The sequence below is a fragment of the Gymnodraco acuticeps genome, unplaced genomic scaffold, assembly GCF_902827175.1.
Source record: "Gymnodraco acuticeps unplaced genomic scaffold, fGymAcu1.1, whole genome shotgun sequence".
Classification (NCBI taxonomy): domain Eukaryota; kingdom Metazoa; phylum Chordata; class Actinopteri; order Perciformes; family Bathydraconidae; genus Gymnodraco; species Gymnodraco acuticeps.
The window spans coordinates 2,835,261-2,859,668 of record NW_022990235.1 but is presented as its reverse complement, the minus strand read 5'-3'; the positions used below and the strand labels follow the sequence as shown (position 1 = coordinate 2,859,668).

Genomic DNA, 24,408 nt, shown 5'->3' with positions numbered 1-24,408 from the left:
TCCCCTCTCGAGTCCCCACCCAATGTCCTGGTCCGTTGGAGGTTCCGCTGGGGGTCCTGCCAACTCTATGTCCTGTCCCGTTGGAGGCCCCATCGACTACTCCTCTGCCGAGGGTCCTACCAATCGTATGTCTGTCCCGTTGGAGGTCCCGCCGTCTACTCTCCTGCCGGGGGTCCTGCCAGCTCCTTGTCCTGTGCCGTTGGAGGCCCCGCCGACTACTCTCCTGCCGGGGGTCCTGCCAACCCTTTGTCCTGTCTCGTTGGAGGTCCTGCCGACTACTCTCCTGCCGGGGGTCCTGCCAACCCTTTGTCCTGTGCTGTTGGAGGCCCCGCCGACTACTCTCCTGCCGGGGGTCCTGCCAACCCTTTGTCCTGTCTCGTTGGAGGTCCCGCCGTCTACTCTCCTGCCGGGGGTCCTGCCAATCCTATGTCCTGTGCCGTTGGAGGCCCCGCCGACTGCTCTCCTGCCGGGGGTCCTGCAAATCCCGTGTCCTGGTCCTCTTCCGTGGGGGATCCTGCCGAGGCCTGTCCCACCAGCTCCGACACCGGGTCCTGCCCGGCCTCCGGCACTGTCCCGTCAGCGCCTTCCTGCCCGGCCTCCGGAGCTGTCTGGTCTTCGCCCTCGAGCCCGGCCCTCTGAGAGCCGCAGTCTTCGCCCTCGAGCCCGGCCCCCTGAGAGCCGCAGTCTTCACCCTCGAGCCCGGCCCCCTGAGAGCCGCGGTCTTCACCCTCGAGCCCGGCCCCCTGAGAGCCGCGGTCTTCGCCCTCGAGCCCGGCCCCCTGACTCTTCCTGCCGCGGTCTTCGCCCTCGAGCCCGGCCCCCTGACTCTTCCTGCCGCGGTCCTCGCCCTCGGGCCCGGCCCCCTGACTCTTCCGGCCGCGGTCCTCGCCCTCATGCTCGGCCCCCTGACTTTTCCGGCCGCAGTCCTTGCCCTCATGCTCGGCCCCCTGAGTTCGCCCGCGGTGGCCGTCGCGCCTCCATAACCCCCACCTTGGACTCTGCCTTGCCCCCGGGCCGTCCGCCCGAGATCCCTTCCTGGTCCTCTGGGCGGTCAGCTCAGTCCCGTCCTCCTGACCCCCTCCACCCACCCTGGTGGCCTAGTGATACATTTTACAGCATATAGACCGAATGTTAGGAAATGCATGTGTCTGTAATAAGAAGATGAATCCACGAGGATGTCGGCTACAATCCTAGGGAAGCAGCATGACGAGACCCAAGGTTCAGCCACGACCCGAAGTCCACGACTTAATCCAGAACTCAGGATAGAGGATCCAAAACACAGGACTACAGCAAGAGGATCAGCCTCGACTCCGGATCCCGGCGTAGATATAGATACAAAACAAGAAAAAAGATTTGGCTGCGTTAATCGGAACAAGAGAATACACAGACACAGACAGAGAGGGAAAATGTCATTGGATAAAAGTTATTCTTGATAACCCTCTAGAAAGATCTCATGAACTTCCCCACTCAATCTATCAAGACCCGAGCAGTTCTATTGGATATAGGATAAGAAACAGAGATAGGGAGCACAACAACCTATCTCTTCGTCAGATGCACTCCCCCGCTTATCTAAGCGACTCTGTACCCCGTTACCCTCTACAAGGCCATAGACCAGCAGAGGGAAAATGGGGGAAGGGTAAGGGTTTTTAAGAATAAACCGCAAGGGTCTAACTCTAAAGGGAAAAAATATGAAATATAAGGTACTATATTTTTAGTAATCCTATCTACTATTCCTATATTCGAATAATGTATAAACAATTTTAAAAATACCTTATGAAATCCTATGTTATGTTATAAATATTAAAATAAAGAACTAAATGAATAAATGAATAAATAGATGATTAAACAAAAGCCAAAGAGAAAAAGTGAGTTTTAAGTGTTGATTAAAAACCCCCAGGGTTTGGGCCGACCTCACATGGAGGGGCAAAGTATTCCAGAGCCTAGGGCCAGCCGCTGCGAAAGCTTGATGCTCTCGGGTTTTAAGCCTGGTCTTAGGCACTATCAACAACAGCTGATCAGCCGACCTCAAGGCTCTGCCTGGGGTGTAGCGATGGAGGAGTTCGGCTATATAGGCAGGAGCCAGCCCATTTAGGGCTTTAAAAACAAATAAAAGGATTTAAAAATCTATTCTGAACCGAACTGGAAGCCAGTGCAATGAAGCCAGAATTGGGGTGATATGGTCACGCTTTTTATGGCCAGTGAGAAGACGTGCAGCTGCATTCTGAACTAGCTGGAGGCGTCTAATTGAGACCTGGTCCATACCCACATACAGAGCGTTGCAGTAATCCAGTCTCGAGGTAACAAAGGCGTTAATAACCCTTTCTAGGTCTTTAAAAGATAAAAACGACTTGGTCTTAGCCAATAGTCGTATTTTGAAAAAGCAGGTCTTGACTACAGTGCTAACCTGCTTATCAAATTTAAAGGCGCTGTTGAAGGTCACTCCAAGGTTCATAACAGAGGGGAAGATATTTGTATTGAGGGAGCCCAGAATATCAACCGGGGAGACTGTTGGTTGGGGTCCAAAAAAGATGACCTCGGTCTTGCTCTCATTGAGGGTGAGGAAGTTTTGGCTCAGCCAGGATTTAATCTCTGTTAAACTCTGATAAAATAATTAAAAATAAAAACATGGGGAATAAAACCAACATGATCTCACTAGAATGCGTGACTCCACCACGACTCCTTAACACCACATTGTGTGGTGGAGTCACTAACTTTGTTACATTTACGTGTCGGCACCACGCAAACAACCACAATGTAAAGTGAATGAGGCTCCTTTGTCCAACCTGATCTCACCAGAATGCATGACATACAATGCACTGTTTTTTGAGAACAACAATTGGTAACTAATGCACCATAATAGGCCTACATTCTGACGAAAAATACAAATGATTATGAATACAAATAAAATAAAAGAAGCCTACTACAAGCTATAAAGTAGATTTTAAAAACGTTTTATAGAATACAAAGCTCACTGCAGGACGTTGTAGAAATGCGTGTGTGCACCACGACCAAGGTAATTCACATTGGGGTTGTTTGCGTGGTGCCGTCACGTAAATGTAACAAAGTTAGTGACTCCACCACGCAATGTGGTGTTAAGGAGTCGTGGTGGAGTCACGCAATCTGGTGAGATCAGGTTGAATAAAACATAGAGAAATAGTGCAATGTCAATCACAGAGAATAGTGCAGTATAATAGTGTAAAATCAATCAAATGCTTTGGTAAAGAGATTTTTTAAAGCTGCCTTTTAAAAATGCCTAATGTATTGGCTTCCCTAATTCCCTCAGGCAGGTTTTGTGATGTTTTTTGGCAAAATGGGGACATGTTCAGTCTACGTTGAAAAAAACCCACAAGAATTTGGTAATAATGAATGACTTTCTGCTTTTTGGTTAATTTGAAGTGAAGGGATTGAGTAATCAATTCTGAAAGTGATAAATACTCGGTGCTGGAGGGTAAAGGCAGAAAAGTATTTTAAAACTCATTTCACAAGCTGGAGGCTGACAGGAACTTCAAACTGGGGTAAAATTAGGTTGATGCAGAGAACAGATGAAAACCTAGCTGTCCAACTTGATCAGAGATAAACATTGTTTAATTGATCTAGTTCTCATCTGAAGGAAACAGGAGGACTACATTATAATTACAAAGTTATGTGAATGAGGTTGGTGGAACTGTGGAGATGCATGTGGATTCATTTTCAAATGTTCAGTGATGTTGTTGTTATTGACAGATTTTGCGTATATCATCCATCAAATCCAGTTGGGTTTGGATTTCAATCTATACTCTTGTGTCCTGTAGTATGAAATATGTTTTTGGTAAAATGTTACATTTTGTGCACATGACTTGTAGAGAGGCGCTGTTTCAAAATCTAATTTAAAGAGCTATATATACAGAGTAAAACTACAAAGACAATCCTCCATTCAGTATCTTACCTTTGTGAAAGCAACAGTTTAAGCATCAAAATATACTTACTAAAAGAAAACATATGATGGAGAATGGCCCATTTCAGAATAATGTATGTTATATATTTGGGGCTGAAATGATTGATGTATTAATAAAGTTACAACTTTATAGCCTAAAGGTCAGAAACCATAACATCATATTTAAGAAAAGCCTTATTTTACTCAGAACACTTTGTACCTGACCTTTTATCTGAGTACATTTCACAGTAAAGTACTTTTACTTTAACTTCCGTAACACTTCTTTAAAGTAATAGCAATCTTTTTTTTCCATCCCTGCCAAACAGATCATATTTGTATTTGTTCAAATGGTAATTCCAGTCAACACACACACCAGCTGAAACTAAGCGCTCTTTGACTATCTAGCCAACAGAGGGCAATACTTAGCTATACTGAGAGAATCTGTGAAGCTGCAGTGATGATCTCTTCTTACTTTCTCACTGCATTCGATCTTTGTCCTCCGTCAAAAACACAGCTGACGATTGTGTCGATATGTACAAAAGGTTACGAACATCTGCCTCTTTCACGGTTGTGTGCACAGATAGATATCCCCCTTGATGAGCGGATTGAGCCGGAGCTATAGGGTTTTTATGTCATGTTAAAGTAGTGAGGCTCTAGCTTCTCGCTGCATTATTAATGAGTCTTTTTCTGGCATCATCTCCCCTCTCTACCCTGAGAACTGTGTGAGGAAAAGGCGAGCATTCATCTGGTGATCTTTATGAGGATAAAACGATAAATGTAAGAAACTAAAACATATATATATTTTTTTTAATTTGTTCTAGACCTGCTTGGATTCCATTACAAATTCACTGCAAATGAATTACTCAGAGCAAACATGGACATATCAGAATTCCCGTTCCTATTTTGCATTTGGGGAAACAAACTGAAAACATACGTAAAAGGCTTTATACCGATTGGTTGGGAATTGCTTCTCCTTACTCCTAAAGTCCAATCACTACCCATCGATTGTTAAATATTTAGCATTTCATTCCTCTGCAATCCATTTATAATCCAATATCACTTCAAAATTAAAACATCTAATAAACATAAAACCCATCTGTTAACTCACACATATCTTAAAATGCCAGTTCCCAGGATGTCCACACATTCTTGGTGAAAATGACAAGCTCCATCATACAGCATTTGCTGGGTGTGAAGCTCTCTGTGAGACGGCTAAACTAGCTGCATGCTGACACTGACCCTATTCCATCAATCTCACATTAAAACCGCTTCCAGCATTTCAATATTTCAAAAAAGCTCCTCAGCTAACTCCAAATAAGCTCTGAGCCTCTGTGTATGTGTGAGCGTGAGTGTGTGCGTGTGTATACGTCAATGTATCGCTTACAAACCTTTTTTAAACAGATATTCGGAGCTTAAGAGTGGTGACTATAGTCGTTTAATAGGAGAACAGATCTCAATGATACAAGCGTGGACTATATGAATTATTTTACACATCCTCTCATACACTCTGACACTCTTTCAGAATACATGCTGTGTACATATAAAGTATAGGATGTTACGATGTATAAATGAAGAGAAGTGATGGAGGGAAGTTATTAATATGCTGTTATCCTGCCATGTGTCACTGTGTGCCTTACATATCCTGTTTGTGTCCATAGACACACACATGACAGCGTGCAAAAGACACATGCAGTAACACACTCACAAATAAACACAAACCTTGTTGTTGTTTTCATTATGGTTTTTCATGTTAAGAGACAGAATGAATGTTAAAGAACAACTGTTCAGATCATAGAGAAGATGTGAGGATACAGTGAAGCTGGTTTCTTTAAAGCATGACTGTAATCAATAATTCATTTCTGATGAAGGGTCAACAGAGGTTCAGATATGATTCATCTGATGGAGTTAGATTCGCATATACATGTATTCTTTCTCCAGGTTGAACCTATTCTTCTTTTGGGTTTATTTTTAGTAGACAGTCGTTGATATGTCTGAATGCACATGGAGTTGCTTTCGAGAGGTCATGTGACCAGATATCAAATGACCCTTTTATTAAAGGGACATCACCATATTTAATAACAGTTCATTTTAATTTTGTAATGAGAAAATAATGTCACCACAAAGTATCCTTTAAAGGCTGATCTGGAGACAACACTCATACTGTTTCACATAGATTGTTCCTATTTGTCATTTCATTGTATATATTCATATATTTCACTCAAATCTGGAGAGCATTTTAGTGTCTTTCAACTGAAATAGCCCCTAGCTGGCAAACAGTAATGGGGACTTTAGCAGCTGAAGAGCCACATATCTTCCCTCAGGAGTTGGTGAAGACCAAACAGAGTGTGAAAAGAGTGAATATTGGGTTTATGTTGGTTTGGTGGACACAAACATGCCTCCAAATAAACGCTCATGGTGCTCCGTAAGTGCTGGCCTGGCTGTAAACAGAGAACTGCTTAGTCCACAACTTCTTCCTACTGCTCTTAAGGGGCAAACAATCTGTAATTGCAGGTTTTAGAACCACTTTACTACGTTTAAATAAAAGCTATGTACAGTATTGACCTTTGAAACAGCAGTGGATCTTCTTACAAAGTCTATTAAAAGCTGTCCTGGAGCATTTGAACATGTCACATGACCTCCATCTTAATCAGCATGTGGAGATGAGCGATACACAGCTGTTAACTGGACATGGTGGTGAGATTGTCTTCTTAACTTCCTGAACACTAGTCTGATGATGGACATTTAATACAGTGTAAATCCTCTCCTTAAAACACAAACAAACACAATTCCAACTGCAAAGTTAAATGTATATATTTTTCCACACTGGCCTTTTTTGTTGTACTACCTTGAAGGACATCAACATTTAATGTGTACACACTCTGGTTGGAGTAGAGGAGCGGAGCCGAGAACTTCAGTCAATTATTAATGTTTAAAAGGTTTGGAGAGTAACATTGCAGAGGTTAGTGCTAGACCCCTCCATGTGAGGTCGGCCCAGACCCTAGGGGTTTTTAAATCTACACTTAAAACTCACTTCTTCTCTCTGGCCTTCTAGTCTGAGCGGAGCACGACTCCTGACATTTCCCTGTGTGTTATCTTTTATTTGTGCTGTTGTATTTGTTGTAACGTGTTTTTATTGTAAAGTATTTTATTATATGTACAGCACTTTGGCTCGACCAAAAATCGTTTTAAAAATGTGCTATATAAATAAAACTTGATTTGATTTGATCTCAAGAGTGTGCAGTGCCACAAAATTGAGGGGTCTCACCCGTCAGGAGCTGGCAGTGGCCTGCTGGGAACCTAATGAGCTAAGTGCTATGGGGAACAAAGGCAAGCCTCATGCTGAGAATCCACACAGGCAAACTGTGTGAGTAAAAACCAAAAGAGGACTTTTAAATGCAGCGTCAGGGCAACAGGAGATACTCGAAAGCAAAACTGGAGATGGAAGTCCTTGAAAGCATAGTTACAGACAGGGAATTGTGGGTCGGACGCATAAAGAACATCTGGAATAGCAGCTAGTCAGTCCAACTGTCAGATTACATTTAATCTCGTAGTTGAAGATTATCCTGTGTGCATGCTGAGTTTACAGTACAAAGGCTGACATGGGTTTGCTAGGACTGTAAGTACCAGGGGAGGGTGGGGGAGGGGAACACAATGAGGAATTACTAGATGGCTTTACCTCTAAAAAACAAATCAAAGGTAATATCATATGTGGGGGGAATATATATATATATTGGTTGAACAGCTCCCAACTGTTGAACATGTGCGACCCCTAACAAAGAGTCATAAGCAGATATTGCTTTAATTTTAAAAGTTGATAAACCAACAAGGTAGAAAAGGAAAGGAGATAGTAGAGTAGAGGTAAATCCAGTCAGAGGCAGGACCGGGCGATCAGAGCAGCTCCAAAAGCTCTCACTTAAAAAATCTAATCAGCAGGCGGAGATAATCATCAACAGATTAACTCCAGTGTGTGGCGTTAGTCCTTTTTTATAATGTGTCATTATTATGAAAATGTGGTTTTCAAGGTGAAACTGTTTAGATGATAATTTCCCTATACAAATAATAACAGTATTTGTTTAGTAGAAACATCTGTCACTACGACAGATGTTTCTACTAAACAAATACTGTTATTATTTTCACTGTCTCTCATAATTCATAAACCAACTGTGATTTGTGTTGGTTTAATTATGGGAATATGGCCCCTGGTTAGGTTTCAGATAGTTGACGTGACCCACAGTAACTGCTGTGCTAATGTGTCATATTATTTTCTTTAAAAAAAGAGCTGTTGTCTTTGAATCAACATGTCAAAATAATCTGAGCATTTTCTCTTTCATGCTGACGAATGCTATCTCTATCTGCCACCTCGGTGCTTTGGAAAGTGATGTCAACGCATACAAAAACCATGCCAGGTTATTTACATGTATTAAGGGCCAAGGTAAAAATACTGGTCATAAAAGCGTTCCTTGTTCTTTAAAGAAATTGAAAAGAGTGAAACCAGTTGCCAGTATTTGTCTTCAAAAGCGTATCTACAAAATGAGTATTGCAAACCATGTGTGAATGTAGTCAGTTTGCCCCTGTAGTATTGTAGTGTTGGAAGGCCATGAATGGTCACGTGATGAGTTGATTACACAGTGCGTCAAATCACACTTTGTTATCATAAAGTATTGCAAAACTGTCGTATAGTTTCATAGTGTATCTTTACTTATAATATAATTAAACCAAGTCAAAGACTTTGCTTTTAGATGCTACTTTAGTAAATATTAACACTGTAAATTGACTATCTGTATTTGGTCAGAAACTATGAGATTAAGTTGAACACCTGATTTCTCTTCCTTCAACCATACATCTCTGAACGCATGTGACTGTAGCGTAATTCAAGAAATGCCTACCAACGCATACTGCAACAATCAATTTCTCCATCAGAAGCCAACAGACATAGAGCATGGAGGTTCAGCCTTCATGGCTACCCCACCCTTCACCAGCACACGGCATGGGACGGCTCAGGAGTAGACACGTTTAACACCACCTGCTCTGCACACACACTGAATAATGTTCCCCATTTCAGTGACAATATCAGAGAAATCCTGTGGCAGCCATTTTAGGTGTAGCACTGCAGAGCGTTGGATGGGATTAAGGACGAGTCGCGCATCCTTCACTCTCTGTTCTTATTATTCTGAGTTCAGCACCACGGATAGCTCCCGCGCCTGCGTCCCTGCCTGGCAGGCAGGGAGAGGCCATCGCCCGCTTTCACCGAGAAAAAAAAAAGCCGCTCTCCTTTCCCTCAGCTGTACAATACACGCTCCCTGCCCCTCCCCTCCGCCCCCCTTCTCACCTCCCCCTCTCACATCCGCAGCAGTGACTGGCCAGAAAATACGTAAGCATCGACGAGTGCTCGGCGCAGGCGGAGAAAGCTGAGTGTGGAGTAGAGTCGACCTCCTCCTGCTCCACTCGTACTGCTGACATCCCTCAGCGCGCGAGTACAATCCGGGCCTATCCCTGTCTTGACTCCGGGCATATTCTTCATGAAATATCAGCACGGATAAGACAACGGCACAGACATCATCTGAAGGATATCGAAACACCTTATTTAGTAGGTTAGGATATCTGTAGGGACGCATCACCTCTAGAGCAAGATGTTAGATCCGTCGTCTAGCGAGGAGGAATCTGATGGGATAGTGGAGGAGGAAAGCAAAGAGGCGATGGCACCCCAGGCCGGATCCCGCATCTCTCCAAGCAGGACAAGCGAGAGCGCGGGCGGGCTGGCTCCCAGCAGCAGCCGCAGCAGCAGCAGTGCCCGTCCGACCAGCCCGAGCCCGTCCGCCGCCAGCGAGGAGAAAGAGGACCTGGAGAAGATGCATAGGGAAGAAGAAGACCGCAAAAAGAAGCTGCAGTTGTATGTTTTTGTGATGCGATGCGTCGCTTACCCCTTCAATGCAAAACAGCCCACAGATATGGCAAGGCGACAGCAGAAGGTAAGGGCCCTCGGTGCAAAGGCATCATTTATAACCACATGCTGAAGAAATGCCTGCTTTCACATCGCAGATGTTGTCATTGATGACCTACATAAGGTAGAGAACAGAGGGGTTTCTGGCCATAGGCCTATCCGGTAGCGCACGGATGAAGCACAGTCCCAGTGAAGCCACTGTTTGTTATTTTGACGCAAAATCTTGAAATCCTCGGAGCATAACAAGAGCACAAGCGCTCCGAGCTCCGGATAGTGAAAGGACACATGGTACTGCAGAGCTGCAGACTGAGTGCAGTTCCTCCTTACACAAGCTCATAAGTGAGATCAGTCTCAGAGCCCATTCATTGAAAGGGCGTTCAAGAGATGGTGGGTGGCTATTCAAAACGTGATTTACCTTGTTATACTAAATCTCACTGGAATCCTTATTTCCTTTACAGATATATGTATCTCTATGTCCTGCCTTCCTGGCGGATGCCCAATTTCACCCCGTTTGCGCCATACTTATCCCGTCAATTTGGCCTCCCAAGGTGACTTTTAGGCACAGACCTCTTGAGGGGGTTTGCCTTTCTCCTCTGAAGATGAGCGTGGCTCCTCTTGATGGGTTGAAGTTAATTAATTTCAGTATACAAAATTAAGGTCCATGCATTTATTAAAAAAATTAAAAATTCTACAGGAGGTCCAGTCCATGACATTTATAATGGTTACTGTAAGGGACCAGGCCCACATCTTGGTTTCACATTGCTGCTGTGAGGCTCCATTCATGTTGGAGTGCAGTGTTGGGTCATGGTGTCCTTACTGTCAAAGTCACCATGCACAGGCTCTACTGTACTAAAGGAAGGTTGAACTGATTGTTAATCAGGACAATGGCCCCCGTTTATTGTCCTTGATTTTTGCATGTATCTGTCACACCAGAAATAGGCCACCTGCTGTTTGTACTCCAAGGCTCTAATTTCAATTTAATTTAATGTGAAAATGCAATTATGAATGCAGGTGATCAACACATTTGTGGTGCATTGTGAAAACACTGACAATCACATGGCTCTACACCACTGTAGTATCAGTTTCTTGCAGCTCTCCTCACCAGGCAGAAGGAGCATTTAGTGTGAACCTGCAGAGGATTCCTTCAGCTCAGTTAATCTATGGCTGATCATGCATCACTCTACAACTAAACTCTGTAAACAGTATTATGGAAATTAAGCTTCTGTCTGTTGTTTTGGTTTAACCTGCAACAATTCCTCTTCTTTGGGACACAGTTTAAGCCATATGGTCTGAATTATTTTCTGCTGACTCATGCACAAGTGCATGAGGGAGGCATACACCAGAATGTCTCCATCTATTTGTTTGTTTGGAGTCCCGCTCAGCGTAGGGTACTGAAAGTCTAATGCATGCTTATGCACTTTCATATCTGGGAGCTTAGGCGGCCACACTTCTTTTGCAGTGGGTGAATGAATATCAAACAAACAATCCAATGCTTGCTGTCAGAGCAGGAAATCAAAGTTTGTCTGTCTGCCTGCAGTGTGTCTAGATGTTGATCTGGTCCAAATTTGCTTTGGTTTAAAACAATCACCTCAGAAGAAATATAGACCTTATGCAGAATGAAATGACTCTCTATAGTCTTTTCTTTAACACATTTAATTGGTTTGATGTGAATGACCCTGAAAGGCGAAACTTAATTATGCAGAAACATTAGATAAGACAGAGCGAGTCTGAAAGTTATGTGGATATACGGTGTCATGGCTTTGTTTATTAGTCATTTCTTTATCATTTAAATATAGTTCTGCGCTTATGAAGACTATAGTTCTCACGAAATACACTACCAAAGAAAGAAGATACAACAATATTTTCTTCACATATTTTATTACCATGAACTCTTGAATGTGGGTTAACAATAGTTTATTACGGAAAATCTTTAAGGCAAACAATCTAATATGTATCCACATACAATTTAAGGCTGTTATAGATTAGTCACAGAAATGTGATGAAACAATTTCTCTAATGAAAAGACTTAAAGGCCTCAGCGAAACATGTGGAGCAGCTCCATGATAATCCGTTATTAGAAGCTCTGGCACACAAACAGTGATGGGCTATCACAGAGAAACAGGCCAGGTTGCAGAGGCTGCAAGCTCCACTGCTTCTTAAAATGCATTGCTCTAACCTTCTGAAAGGGTAACAGAGTAGTTATTTTGAGGGGCGAGGGAAACATTTTCTCTCTCGGCCTGAAAGATATCTTAAGGCAACATTGTGAAGGCTGTTGTCTTATTGTCGGGTGAATGTATCAGCATTGGCTTTCGACACACGTGTAGAAACAATGACACTGTTGCCTCCTCCTTGTATGTATATTATTGATGTTATTCCGGATATACATTTTATTGGTGTAATTCATGAAATGATAGCTTAATTGTTATTTGTCCTGGGGCACAATCGTTCTTTATTTGTATGCAATACGATGCTCGGCTTGGAGGAATAACAACATAAAGAATCATTAAGAAGGCAAGGGCATGATTTGTGATATGACAAAGCACGCGTGTGATTAAAGGGTTCCATTATAGGGCATTTATTAATTTGACAATATTTTGTTAAAAATGTTTATCGATGTAATGACCATCTGCATGCGTATTGTTTTCGATCACTTGGTCGGTGTCATAGGTCATATATAAAAGCATCCCATCAAGTTGTAGAAGAGCACCATGAAAACAAAGTTTAACGAGCGGCAGTTGGAAAATGATACCAAAGTTAATTTAGATAGTGGTCAATAAAAACTATTCAGTAGAGAAGAAAAACACATAGTTCATACTCAAAACTATAAGTTTAGAACTTGATGTGGGACTTTTCAGTCTTGACTTGATACAAAGACTTGATAATGCATGGACTTACAAAATAATGAATTGTGCAACCTCTGACTTAAGTATAGCCTTACAAAGTAGCTTCAGTGGCTTTAGACTATCAGTCTTTTTAGGTTATAAGTACAGATGAACACAATACTGAAAAAGTTCTGATGTTTCTGTTTAATGCAGACTTCTATCATAAAGGATATTCAACATTAGTAATACAACTACTGCATAGGAAATCTGACAAATCAAACCCATATCCCTCTGTAGATCACAATCAATGTGTATTTTAGATTGGAAAAATCTCCTAGGCTCAAGATTTTTCAATTAGAAAGTGTGATGCCCAGACGCTTATCTGACCCAATCAACTCATCTGCCAGCAGGACTTTAATAGAGTGCCTCTTGGCTCAGCAGGGTACTGTACAGTATGTCTGTTGATACTACAGAGAGAGACGAGCTATGAATTGTGCAGCAGGCTCTGTGATATGAAAGTGAAATAGTTTGAGATGCAAATCAGTGATACTTGGATGATGTTTTTTACTTTGGTGTTGGAGGTTCTGAGCCATTGTGGATTGGTTAGACACCTTTACACCATGCCTTCCAAATGCGGTTGTACTGAGAACACACTGTATACGAAACACACAATACAGCTCCTATAAGATTTGAGTAGGCTAGAACCACTAACAAAGTCTTCAAGGAGAAATGGTGGTAGGAGAAGGATATAAGTATAAATTGTAAATAATAATATACATCTAGATATAATTACAAGTGTATGTTTAAGTTATCATAAGTCCTGAAAGCTTTCTGTGCATTATTTAAGACCAGGAAAGGAGATACACTAAAAAATATATTTCCATAGCCTATCACAGTGTGGCATAATAATCATATAAACATAGTTATTACATTTTTCCTGACCTTTCTACAAATGTATTTACTGGACGAACATGGTGATGCAATATATGAAATTAAGATATGAGGAGGAAACTGGCAGAAACTGAGAGGTGGATTTATCTGACATCTTTAGAAGAGGCATGGTTGGAATTAGAAAAAATATATAACATGAACAAGAATTCTCTCAAAGGGGGTGAACAAACTGTAAGGTTTTTCACCAGCGGTTATCATTTAAGTGCACTGAATGGTTTTTAAAATGATAATGTGGATACAGTAGACGGCATGTCTTAGGCCGCATCACTGTCTTCCTACAAAGCCAGAGATAATTTCATGCAAGGTTATACGTGAACAATGGACATACAAATACTGATAGCTCAAGTGAAAGAGCCTGAGCTCATTATGCTCACGAAACATAGAGTCGTGTTGACAAAAAGAGTGCGGCAGTAAATGGGGGACTCAAGTATGCCATTGAAATCATTTGCATCATTATATAAGATCTCAAAATCGTGTTCTGCCTGAAAAACAGCACCATCCTTTCACCATTAAAAGAAGCTCTGCAGCGAGGGTCAAAGTCAAGCTTTGAGTGAACATGTCAATCATAAAGCTACTGATAACCTACGTTAGTCTTTCCTGTTAAGTAGCTGCGGTTTGAATGTGTTCATGCAACACTATAAAGTAACTAATATGTCCATCAACGCAGATTCAAAAAGGGTGACAGCTGAAAAGCAGCAGGCGAAATACCCCCTCACCTACAATGTGTGCAGCCACGTGTAACAAATCACAGCTTCTCAAATGAAACATTCCCTCTCCCTGCATATAACCAGGAGGGAAGGCTACGATCTTATCTGTTCAAATACTGACGTCTTTTCCCAACGGTGTGTCTACTTTGAAGGCAGCACTGTCAGCATCAAACCGTCTCATCTTTGCCTTGTGCCTCAAATAATCCGCGCGTGTGACCTGATGTTTGTACACAGAGCAATCATGTACTGACAAAATAGCTGCAAAAAAATGCAAATGTTACGCCACAGAAGGTTTGCACACGGCCTCATGTGAGGCATTACTCCATAGGAGGCGAACATGTATCCGTCCTCTGGCTTGATTATATTCTCTTTTTTTTAGAATATAGTGTACTTTTAGAATGTAATCATAATCTATTTGCCCTATTGACAAATGTTTATCTTTGCTGAACCTTAACCTTAAGGTGGTACCTCACACAAACCATGTTTTCTAAGGAAAAAGACCCTGGAAATGTTGGAGAGTTGTTCATATGTCCTCGTGTTGTATGCATGGGTTGAGACAAATTAATCTACAGGGCTCCTGTCAATCTTTCATCGTTGCTAGATAATCCCTGCACATTAATCCCACCCAGGTGAAAAGTCGGAAAATGAAAGCTGGTTTTAAAAATGGACAGTGGACATCAGCAGCCCTGGTTGCCAATGCAACGAGAGAAACATCGATATTTAACAGATCATTTGTATCAATGTATTATTTGTACACAGAGTATGTGCACAAACAACATACATATCTATCTTCAAAAGCCTCAAGGCCTTACACTACTTACGACTAAATTCATCATCTTGATAATTCTCATCTTTAATTCAAAGTTATTAACAAAACAAAACATTCATCATAGAGTCTTTCAATTGCATGTTTTGTCACAATGAGTGTCAAATTAAAGTACTCATTCACATCTGTACCTTTACAAGCGTCAAAGCGATCCTTTAATATGAGTTTGATCCAAATGAAATCAGCTAGTCTTCATGTTGCTGTTTTCTCAAACTGTTTTAATCACATACCTTTTCCTTTCTGTGAATCTTTCTTCCCCATAATGATGAGATAGAATCTCATCATTACAACAATACTAAGTCATAATGATGAAGGATGCAAGTTATAGTCACTGCACATAAAAACTTGTGTGAAATTCTTTTGATGAACGCAATGAGCGGCAGTGCATCATCACACTGTGGGACGTTAGGCTTGCCAGTGAAATAGAGGCAGGTGGCTGTTGGTGGTCGGATGTGTTTGTGCAACTGTGAGCTGTTACATGTTGGACCGTATTAAGCGTTGTTTCATAGGGAGATTACTTTGACTGGAATAAGATGAAGAGCAGCGAGATGGAGCGAGAGATTAGAGAAGGCTTTCCACATTAAAGTAAGGCGATGGAGTTAAGAGCTGCAGCATCATTACTGCAGTCCTCTCTTTCCCTCTTATGACTCTCATGGATGCATAACATACACAAGCAGCAGCCTAGAGCAGCCATTATGCTGTATGTCAGGTAGACACTCACACTAGGTGTATTTCCTGTGTTTTTATGGGTGTCATATTTTCTTGCCTCAATATCTTTCATTTCCCTTTTGAATATTATTCTATAAAGCATTGCTTCAACAGCTATCACTAATTTAAAATGACAGAAGCATTATCTATACACCAATAAAAGACAACATTATTAATCACATTAGATTGTGTCAACAAAGGAAAACTAAATGTATCAACCTCATTAGAAACCTTTCCTTTCTGTCTACAAGCTTTAAAAGTGTTACTGACCTCTCAGATAAAGACCATGGTTGAGAAGAATGTGATCGATGTAATACGTATGAAGTATTTGTACTACATCTTGAAGCGTTTGCCATTGAAGAATACCATCTATGCAAACCTTACCGAGCATCTCATAAGAACAACATATTGGCACAAAGGAAACGGTATCGGAGATAAAAGCGTAAGAGCGAGGGAGATTTACTATACAGAGACGAGAGGGGAAAAGACAGTAAGTGATTTGTGATGGGAGGATGGAAGGAAAGGATTTATGTCTTGATGAGAGTATCACACCAGCATAAGAGATACCAACCCACGGTTAGCTTTGTGTATTCTACAACATGATATAGTGTTGTCACACCGTAATATCGCATGACTGAGATAACAGCAAAAATAAATAACTAAAACTGAATAAAAGAAATCCTCTTATTATAAGACATTCATTTTTATCAGATTATAAAAGAGCTATTCAGAAGCGTGGCCTTATAGCTGTTTGAACGTTTTAACCTCCAGACAGTAAAAGGCTTCTCTGTGCTTATACATGATAGCATTTCAAACATAATATATGTTTGTCGATTTTGAGAGATAAATAAATAATATTTCATATGTTACTGCTTTGTACCAGATCTGCAATTAACACTTCTTTTATAATTTATTCATGTTTTGATCATTTTTCTGTCAATTAATGATATATTTTAAGACAACTCAGCAAATAGTGAAATGCCTATCACAAGCTGTGAGGGAAAAGCTGAAGTGGTGTTAATCCAGCAGTACAAAATGCTCTGCTGGATTCTGTATGAGCACAAATAGCATTTAGGGTAACACTATATAAAATAGGTCCTTGTCAAGTGTAATCGTAAACATCGATTCATCTATTTATAAATCACAGAGTCAATATAATCAAAATCAGGCAGAACAAATAACTCCTACCTCAGTTCTTCAGTAAGTGACCCATATGACGCCTGTAATGCAATGGGATGAAAAGACCATTTATTTGATTGTTTGGACCAAAATTAATGCACATTGTCTTATTGATTCTATCCCCTCTATATGGACGTTAAGGCGTCCATACCATTTATGTTTGATTAGGCTAAGGGCTTATCTTCTGCTCCTTCACTGAACGAACATAATAAGGAACCAGCGGCTGCTGCCAGTGATGGTGTTGGTGGTGTGATACTCGATGACTGACTGTTACAAGAAGGGGCTTATAGCGGGTTGGGAACACTGTGTTCTCCTGTATATATCAGCAGTGCTGCAGCTGAATATGACAACAGTGTGGAGACTGGTAAAACAGAGCCAGAGCTCCCTGTTTCGTCCCTGTTTGCCGTGTGTCAAGCTCTGTCTGCAGAGTATACACCTGGCTGTTGACTAACCCAGCGGAGTGGTATTTACTCACAATGCTGCATGTGTGTGTGTGCCTTAACAACAAATCTACGAGAGCATGTCTGGTTGGAGATAATAGTTTGTGCATCTGTCTTTGTATAATTGTAGTTTGTGACCACAGTCACACAGTGCTGCTGTTCTTAGTTTGATGTGGCCGGTTGCTGGTAGATTTCGTGCAGCTGTCATGCAGTGCTCGCTCCCGTACTCATGTTTGCTGTTTACTCAGATGTGGGCTGGGGGTGTCATCTGCAACATGACAGAAATATTCTTTGTCTGGCAAGAGGATTCAATATGCCCCGTTTGCTAAAAACCAACAGCGTTATTGGTTGGCAGCTCTTCCCTGAGCAAACAGATATACACTCAATGAAAACATCTAGTTTGCATGACATCCTTTAATCATCCGTTTGCTGTTTTGATCTATGAAAGGGAAGTTATTCCTCATTTCTAGGTAGACTTTTACATTTTGATGTTCCAAGTCAATTTAATATGAAAATGCATGTTTAGCTTGAGCTTGTTGCCCTTTTCCTTAACATTACATGTCATTTATTAGACACTTTTATCCAAAGCGACTTACATACATTCAGTACTGTAGACAATCCCGACAGGAGCAATTTGGAGTGAAGTGTCTTGCCCAGGGACACAACGACATGCTGACTGCAGTGGGACTCAAACTTGCTACCCCCTGATTCGAAGTCCAGCACACTATCCACTGAGCCACAGCCACCCCTTAACATTGATATGTATCTTTTAGGAGTTATTTTTATAAACCAAACTTGTATGATTTTGTAATACCTTTTATGACTCAATTACTGCTGTAGCGGGCCACCCTCTGAAAACTGCCCGGCTACTATATTCTGCAGCCATTTCATTTTGGAAACCACCTTCATTTAACGTAATGTAACTTCTAAAGACGCTAAAGAGTGAGTCAGCTTTATGATGCTGAACGAGCTACAGTATATACTGTGTACTGCATTCAATTAGCTAATTACTTCACTTATCACAGTACTGCAAGGGCAGCGGATACAGTATGTTGTAAACCTTCTAAGACAGGTTGAATGAAAAACTCAAAGAAATAGCATACTAAATAAAAATAGAATCTAATTCATTAAATATAATTACAGTACAATATTACAGTTGTTATTCAACTGTTATTATCATGCTTTATTTACACATTTTAGCTACCTGATACTTCTGTCATGTTGAATATGACTAAAATACTAAAAATACTCCAGTAAGCAGTAAGTTGAAATATCCTTTCTCGGTTCTCTGAATAATCACCAAAGACAGCTTTCATTTCTACAAGATATTTGCCTGAGGGGGCTTCAAACTATGAACCAGATTTAGGGCTCAATGGCCTTACATATTCCATACATCATACTTCAAATTATGTTTATTTGTGACTTTATGTATATGCTGTGATACATGGAAAATTACCATTTTGAGTAGTTATGTAAACGTGTAAGGACCTCAACTACAAAACAAATTCATAATTAAAAAATCAAACTAGTTTTTAATTAAAAGTTATTTTGTCGTTAAATGTTTGAAAGTGACTCAGATATCGAATCAGCCACAACTGTAGTGTATCGACCAATAAACTCCAATCCATAGTCATTCTGAACTGTAATAAAGTTACTGTACATCAAGCCAATGCAACGTGCATATCCCCTCTATTGATATGTGAAGGGTGATTAATGTCACTGCCCACTTCATTGGAAGCCAATGAATCACAATGCAACCCTGCAATCTTGATAAGAGCCACAGAGAGAGAATCAATAAGTGCAAAGCAGGAAAAGTATGTCTTGAGAGTCTGGAAATACTGATGAAAATGGAGGCATTTTCTCTCACCCATCAATTTGGTTACTATTCAGCACAGTTCTCCAATCAGCAATGAAATAAAGAGTATGCTGATCTGAAAGTCATAAATACTTTATGCGACTGAGCTATTCTTTCAGTGGAGTGGACACATTCTGCTTGCTGCTGTCTACTTCGGTGTCGCGCACGCACACGCGCACGCGCACGCGCACGCACACGCACGCACGCACGCACGCACGCACGCACGCACGCACGCACGCACGCACGCACGCACGCACGCACGCACGCACGCACGCACGCACGCACGCACGCACGCACGCACGCACGCACGCACGCACACACACACACACACACACACACACACACACACACACACACACACACACACACACACACACACACACACACACACACACACACACACACACACACACACACACACACACACACACACACACACACACACACACACACACACACAAGCTTGCTGGGTTGTCACATAAAGTCGGATCGGCAGAGAGAAACTGTCAGCAGAAGCAAAAGTATTATTAGCTTTGACCTTTCGTGGTAAAATGTTCAGGTACAACACAAATGTGTTCTGCCGGTGTTTGGCTGACTGCCAATACCCAATCTCCTAGTTTATTATAATATCTTTGTAATACTTCTATAGCTTTATGCGAAAAGGGAATGAAAAGTTAATATGTGAGGTTAATACAGGCCACTTGGATTATGGTCAGGCCTGCAACAAAGGATACTTTTTGTTGCCGATTAATGTGGAAGTTATTTTCTAGATAAAACATTTCATCTAAAATAGTGAAAACATTTCCAAAGAAATGTCCCAGTGTTTCATTCTCAAAACCCAAAGATAATTAGAATAGTCAAATCCTCACCTTTAATTGAAATGGCTGATCAATTATCAAAATAATGACAAATGATTGTCTGTCAATCATCAACAGAGTCATTGTTCCATATAATTAGAGCTCCTAACAAAATTCAATACAACCTATCAATGATCTACTTAGTATGAACAGCATATAGTCTGATTGCTTTTGGGGGGTTTAAACAGCAATGCTGTCAGTATATGTACCAGAGTGTGTGTTCAAGAAAGAATTTCCTCAGGTTCAGAAGTGGAAGTGCTAGCATCGCTCTAAAACATTTCAGTCAGTTTGGTTGAATTCTGCTTTTGTACCTTCACCTCGAAGCCCAGCAGCTCTTAAACACAAACCATCTCAGCTCATACCTTAGCATACTGCACAATCCATTTGTTTACAATGCTTTCTTGGTGTAGCCTTCCCTGCTGGTGAATTAATCATCACTTAGCAAACCTACAATTCAGCCTGAGCATGTATGCATATATATTTTCCTTTTATTTAAAATGTTTAACCTAAAAGGACTCCTGCTGAGAAAACCGTAGCCCTATTTCTCGCCGTCCAGGGAGTCCCTCCTCAGCTGCTTTTCTTTAAAAAAGTGTTTTCATTATCCAAAGTAAAGGTTTAAGAATAGAGAGTGCCGTACACTTTGCAGATATTAAGCCCGAAGGCTTTATAAATACAATGTACCTGACTTCTTTGGAATTAATAGGAAACATGTTATTAAAAGAAAAGGAAAGTATTTTTAGTGCATTATTCTAATCATTCTATCATTATAATGAACATTATGAGGAAAGGCCATACACAGTAAAAAGGGTGGTGTATTTATCTTTACCCTTTCGCTATTTTAAAACGGACAAGAAACCAAGGACAGGTATATAGACTTCAGCCTCGGAGAGTCTCCACAGACTGAACTGATTTGCATACTGGTGTTATTATTAACATGTCTTGCCTCAAGCTGTTCCTGGAACACCTTGCTCTATGAAAACATGACAGGGATGGTCCACTGTTTGTCTTTAATCTCACATCTACAGAAGCTATATTGCAAAGATGAATACACCCGCAACCTTAAAGCAGAAGCACAAGTATTGATCTCTGATGTTGTTGACGTGCTGTTAAGTGCATCTTTTACATTTGGACATTAAGTGGTATATCATCCTGAGATCCACTCTTCTGCAGATATAGTAAATTGGATCAAGTAGGAGTGGAGGTTTTGGTGAAATGATTTGTGAGGCTTTCCGTTTTTTTTTATAGGCAGTGATGGAGAGGTCATGTCCTTGAAAACCTGCAGTGTTTGACATTATTATGTGTTTATTTGTTTATATGCACCTTTGTAAATCTTTCCTATAGGCTGGAGGTTAACTTTGGCTTTGCTTATGTTACATGATACGCATGTTCTGAACATTACTTAAGGGGGGGGGGGGGGGGGCTGGATGGTGAGATGGACACGCAGATGGTGTTGAGATTGCCTCAAAGGCATGATACAGTATGTAGTACTTTTCCATCTCACTCCTACACCAAAGTCTGTCACTCGCAATGTGCAGCTGAATGCATGCAAACACGTTAGCAGGTCCTTGTTTGATACACATTAACTGTAGACTGGAAGCATTTGTCAGGAGGAGAATGTCAGTCTATTGATGGTTAGGTCAGTGACTCAGGAACTATGTGTGAGATGTATTCAAGGACATCTACCGAGGGAGGAATCTAAGTAAAAGAAAGAGGATAGATGGAGAAAACATCATAACATGTGCAACATGATGCATGAATTAATAATTGTTTTATATTTAGTAGGTTAAATATTATCTTACCCATAAACTAAAGCTGAGCCTAATCTGACTGTGACTTTACGTTTTTGATTATGAACCACATTTTGGGACAAACTCAAAATGTAACCGGATGATTACGCAAGATGAAAAATCGGAATTTTGCGAAAGTTATGAGGGGGACGTGAATGCCTGTGCCAGATTCAATGTCAATCCATGCAATAGATGGGGAGACTAAACAAACACAAACGTGGACCTCATGGGGGCTTTAAAGAAATAAAAAAGAGGGGATGATCAAAGCCAATAGGATTCCTCCTCTGGGGGCGGTGCATGTTGTGCCAATCTATGGATCAATTGCAGCTCAGTGTGATGCAGTCATGTTGGTGGATTGCTCTTGTCAGGTTAGGAAGGGGGAATATCTTAGTAAAAGTATTCCGGTATCTTTGGGTTTCATTCATGAGCGATGGAAAAAAAGGATACTAAGATGAGCTTTTAACCATTGTTTAAGGGCAGTGGCTGCAGCACTGTAGGCTTGGTATCACACTGTAAGTAGTAATAATAGATTTGTATTTGAGATGCAGCTCCTTTACTGTGACAGGAGACAGTTAATGTTGTTTGCGGCACTTGGTCAGGGCATAATTGTGTGAAACATAATCAGAGGAACATTTGGAAAGCTACAGGGAATAGATGTCCTAAAGTGGCCTGGGAGTGCTTAGTGTTCCCCAGGAGTTTGGAGAAGCATCCTGGGAAAAGGATGTTTTTGCTGCTCTGCTTGCACATAATCGGTTGGTCAAAAATAGATACAAAAATATTTAGTTTCAGCTGTAAATTAAATAAACTATTGTCTGCTTGTTTTAATACATTTCCGTATGGCTTTAACACGGACATGTCCTCTGTTTGCCCTTGCTCCCACAGATAACCGAGCAGCAGCTTCGGCAGACCAAGGACCGTTTCCAGGCCTTCCTCAACGGAGACACACAGATTGTGGCTGATGAGGCATTCATCAACGCTGTGCAGAGCTACAATGAGGTACCAACACACAACAGCCCTAGCATTACTTTCACATCGAAAAAACAATTTGTTTTCCAAACGCAGGGATTTGATGCCTTGAAATTAAGGCCTAATTTTTCAAATGTAAAAATCCAGCTGACTTTTTATTATCTTTTCTACATTTGAAACAATCTTTGACATATCTGATGAACAATATGTGTTATTGTATGTGCGTCACATCCTCTGGATTGCTTTAGCAGCAAATTTAAAACCAGAAATGACCAGCTTTCAGTCTAAATGTGTCGAAAAAGCACAGTCCTCCTGTTATTTCATGTCAAAATGCTTGCATTCAGACGGCTGAGTGGTAAAATGGTGGCTGAAGCTTTTCAGCGCACAGATTATGAGTCAGAGCATGTGGCTTACCATTCATACAGTACAAAAGGCATTACAGATAGTGGGACATGTTAAAGACCAAATCCATAAAAGGAAAAACAAGCATTAGCCATTATGAAAAAATAAATTATGTGGTGGGAACCATCAGAACACATATAGACTGCCATGGAGGTTAATTACAGGACGACCTGTGGGTGACAGCTTTTTTTAAATATACTGTATATATATATATATATATATATATATATATATATATATATATATATATATATTTATATTTAAGGTTAATGGGAAAGAGACTATATTGTATACAGTAGCTTAATACCAACAATGATTATGGGTTAAAGCTTGAAAAGGTTCCAAATTAGAATTGCAATCCCTTGTTGTTTAAAGATGATTTTTTACTCGGCTTTTGGAAAGCATAATAGTGTAAATACGTATAGTGTAAGTATTAGTTTTTTTGCTCTGGTTATTTGTGGCCGTAAGCCGTTTTTTTACTTTATTTATTTTAATTAACTCATCATCTTTAAGTGGCATCGTTATCGTACTGTAGCAGCCAGGGATACTAATTACTTAAATGATGAGGATCACACGTTGCTTTGTGTTCTGTCTATGGCAAATATATGTTCCTTAATGCTCTGGTCTGCAAAACTAGAAATCAACATATTTATATCACCCTTCAAACCTTTATTATACCCTACATACACCAAATGACAAGCGTAATGTATAACTGTACTGTAATCTTTCAGTATAGTTGTTGCTGTTTTTCGCCATAAAGGATTCTGAGAACAAAATGTGACTGTCAAGAGTGACAAAGCAGTCAGCTCTGTTGGTTACTTCGCTTGATGCTGTGACAATATAGCCTCGCCTGTCTCTGTCCCTGTTAGGCTGTCATGAGCAGGAGACAGAATGTAGCTTTGGCCGTGTTGAGTCACAGCTTACATACATGCCTCTGATTTTTCAATTCAAATGTAATAGGAACAGTTTCCTTTGGCTGATGAAGACAGACATTTTGTGTTTGAGACAGAAAAAAATGTGCCAGGAAAGCTATGCCATGTATGCTACTCTACTA

At 40.9% G+C, this 24,408-nt stretch overlaps 1 protein-coding gene across 20 annotated transcripts in view; it reads left to right on the top strand.

Annotated features, from left to right (window-relative positions):
- The first annotated feature begins 9,284 nt into the window (after nucleotides 1-9,284).
- Nucleotides 9,285-24,408, top strand: part of cadpsb (Ca2+-dependent activator protein for secretion b) — a 60,805-nt gene continuing 45,681 nt past the window's right edge. For 15 of the 20 annotated variants that reach the window (XM_034219063.1, XM_034219047.1, XM_034219066.1 and 12 more), the window contains exons 1-2: nucleotides 9,286-9,882; nucleotides 22,869-22,982. In XM_034219063.1, coding sequence (XP_034074954.1) covers nucleotides 9,544-9,882; nucleotides 22,869-22,982 — 453 coding nt within the window. In that variant the 5' untranslated portion in view covers nucleotides 9,286-9,543. Of the gene's footprint in view, nucleotides 9,883-22,868; nucleotides 22,983-24,408 lie in introns of all 20 variants that reach the window. The other 5 variants (XM_034219054.1, XM_034219050.1, XM_034219046.1 and 2 more) reach the window with 3 other exon arrangements.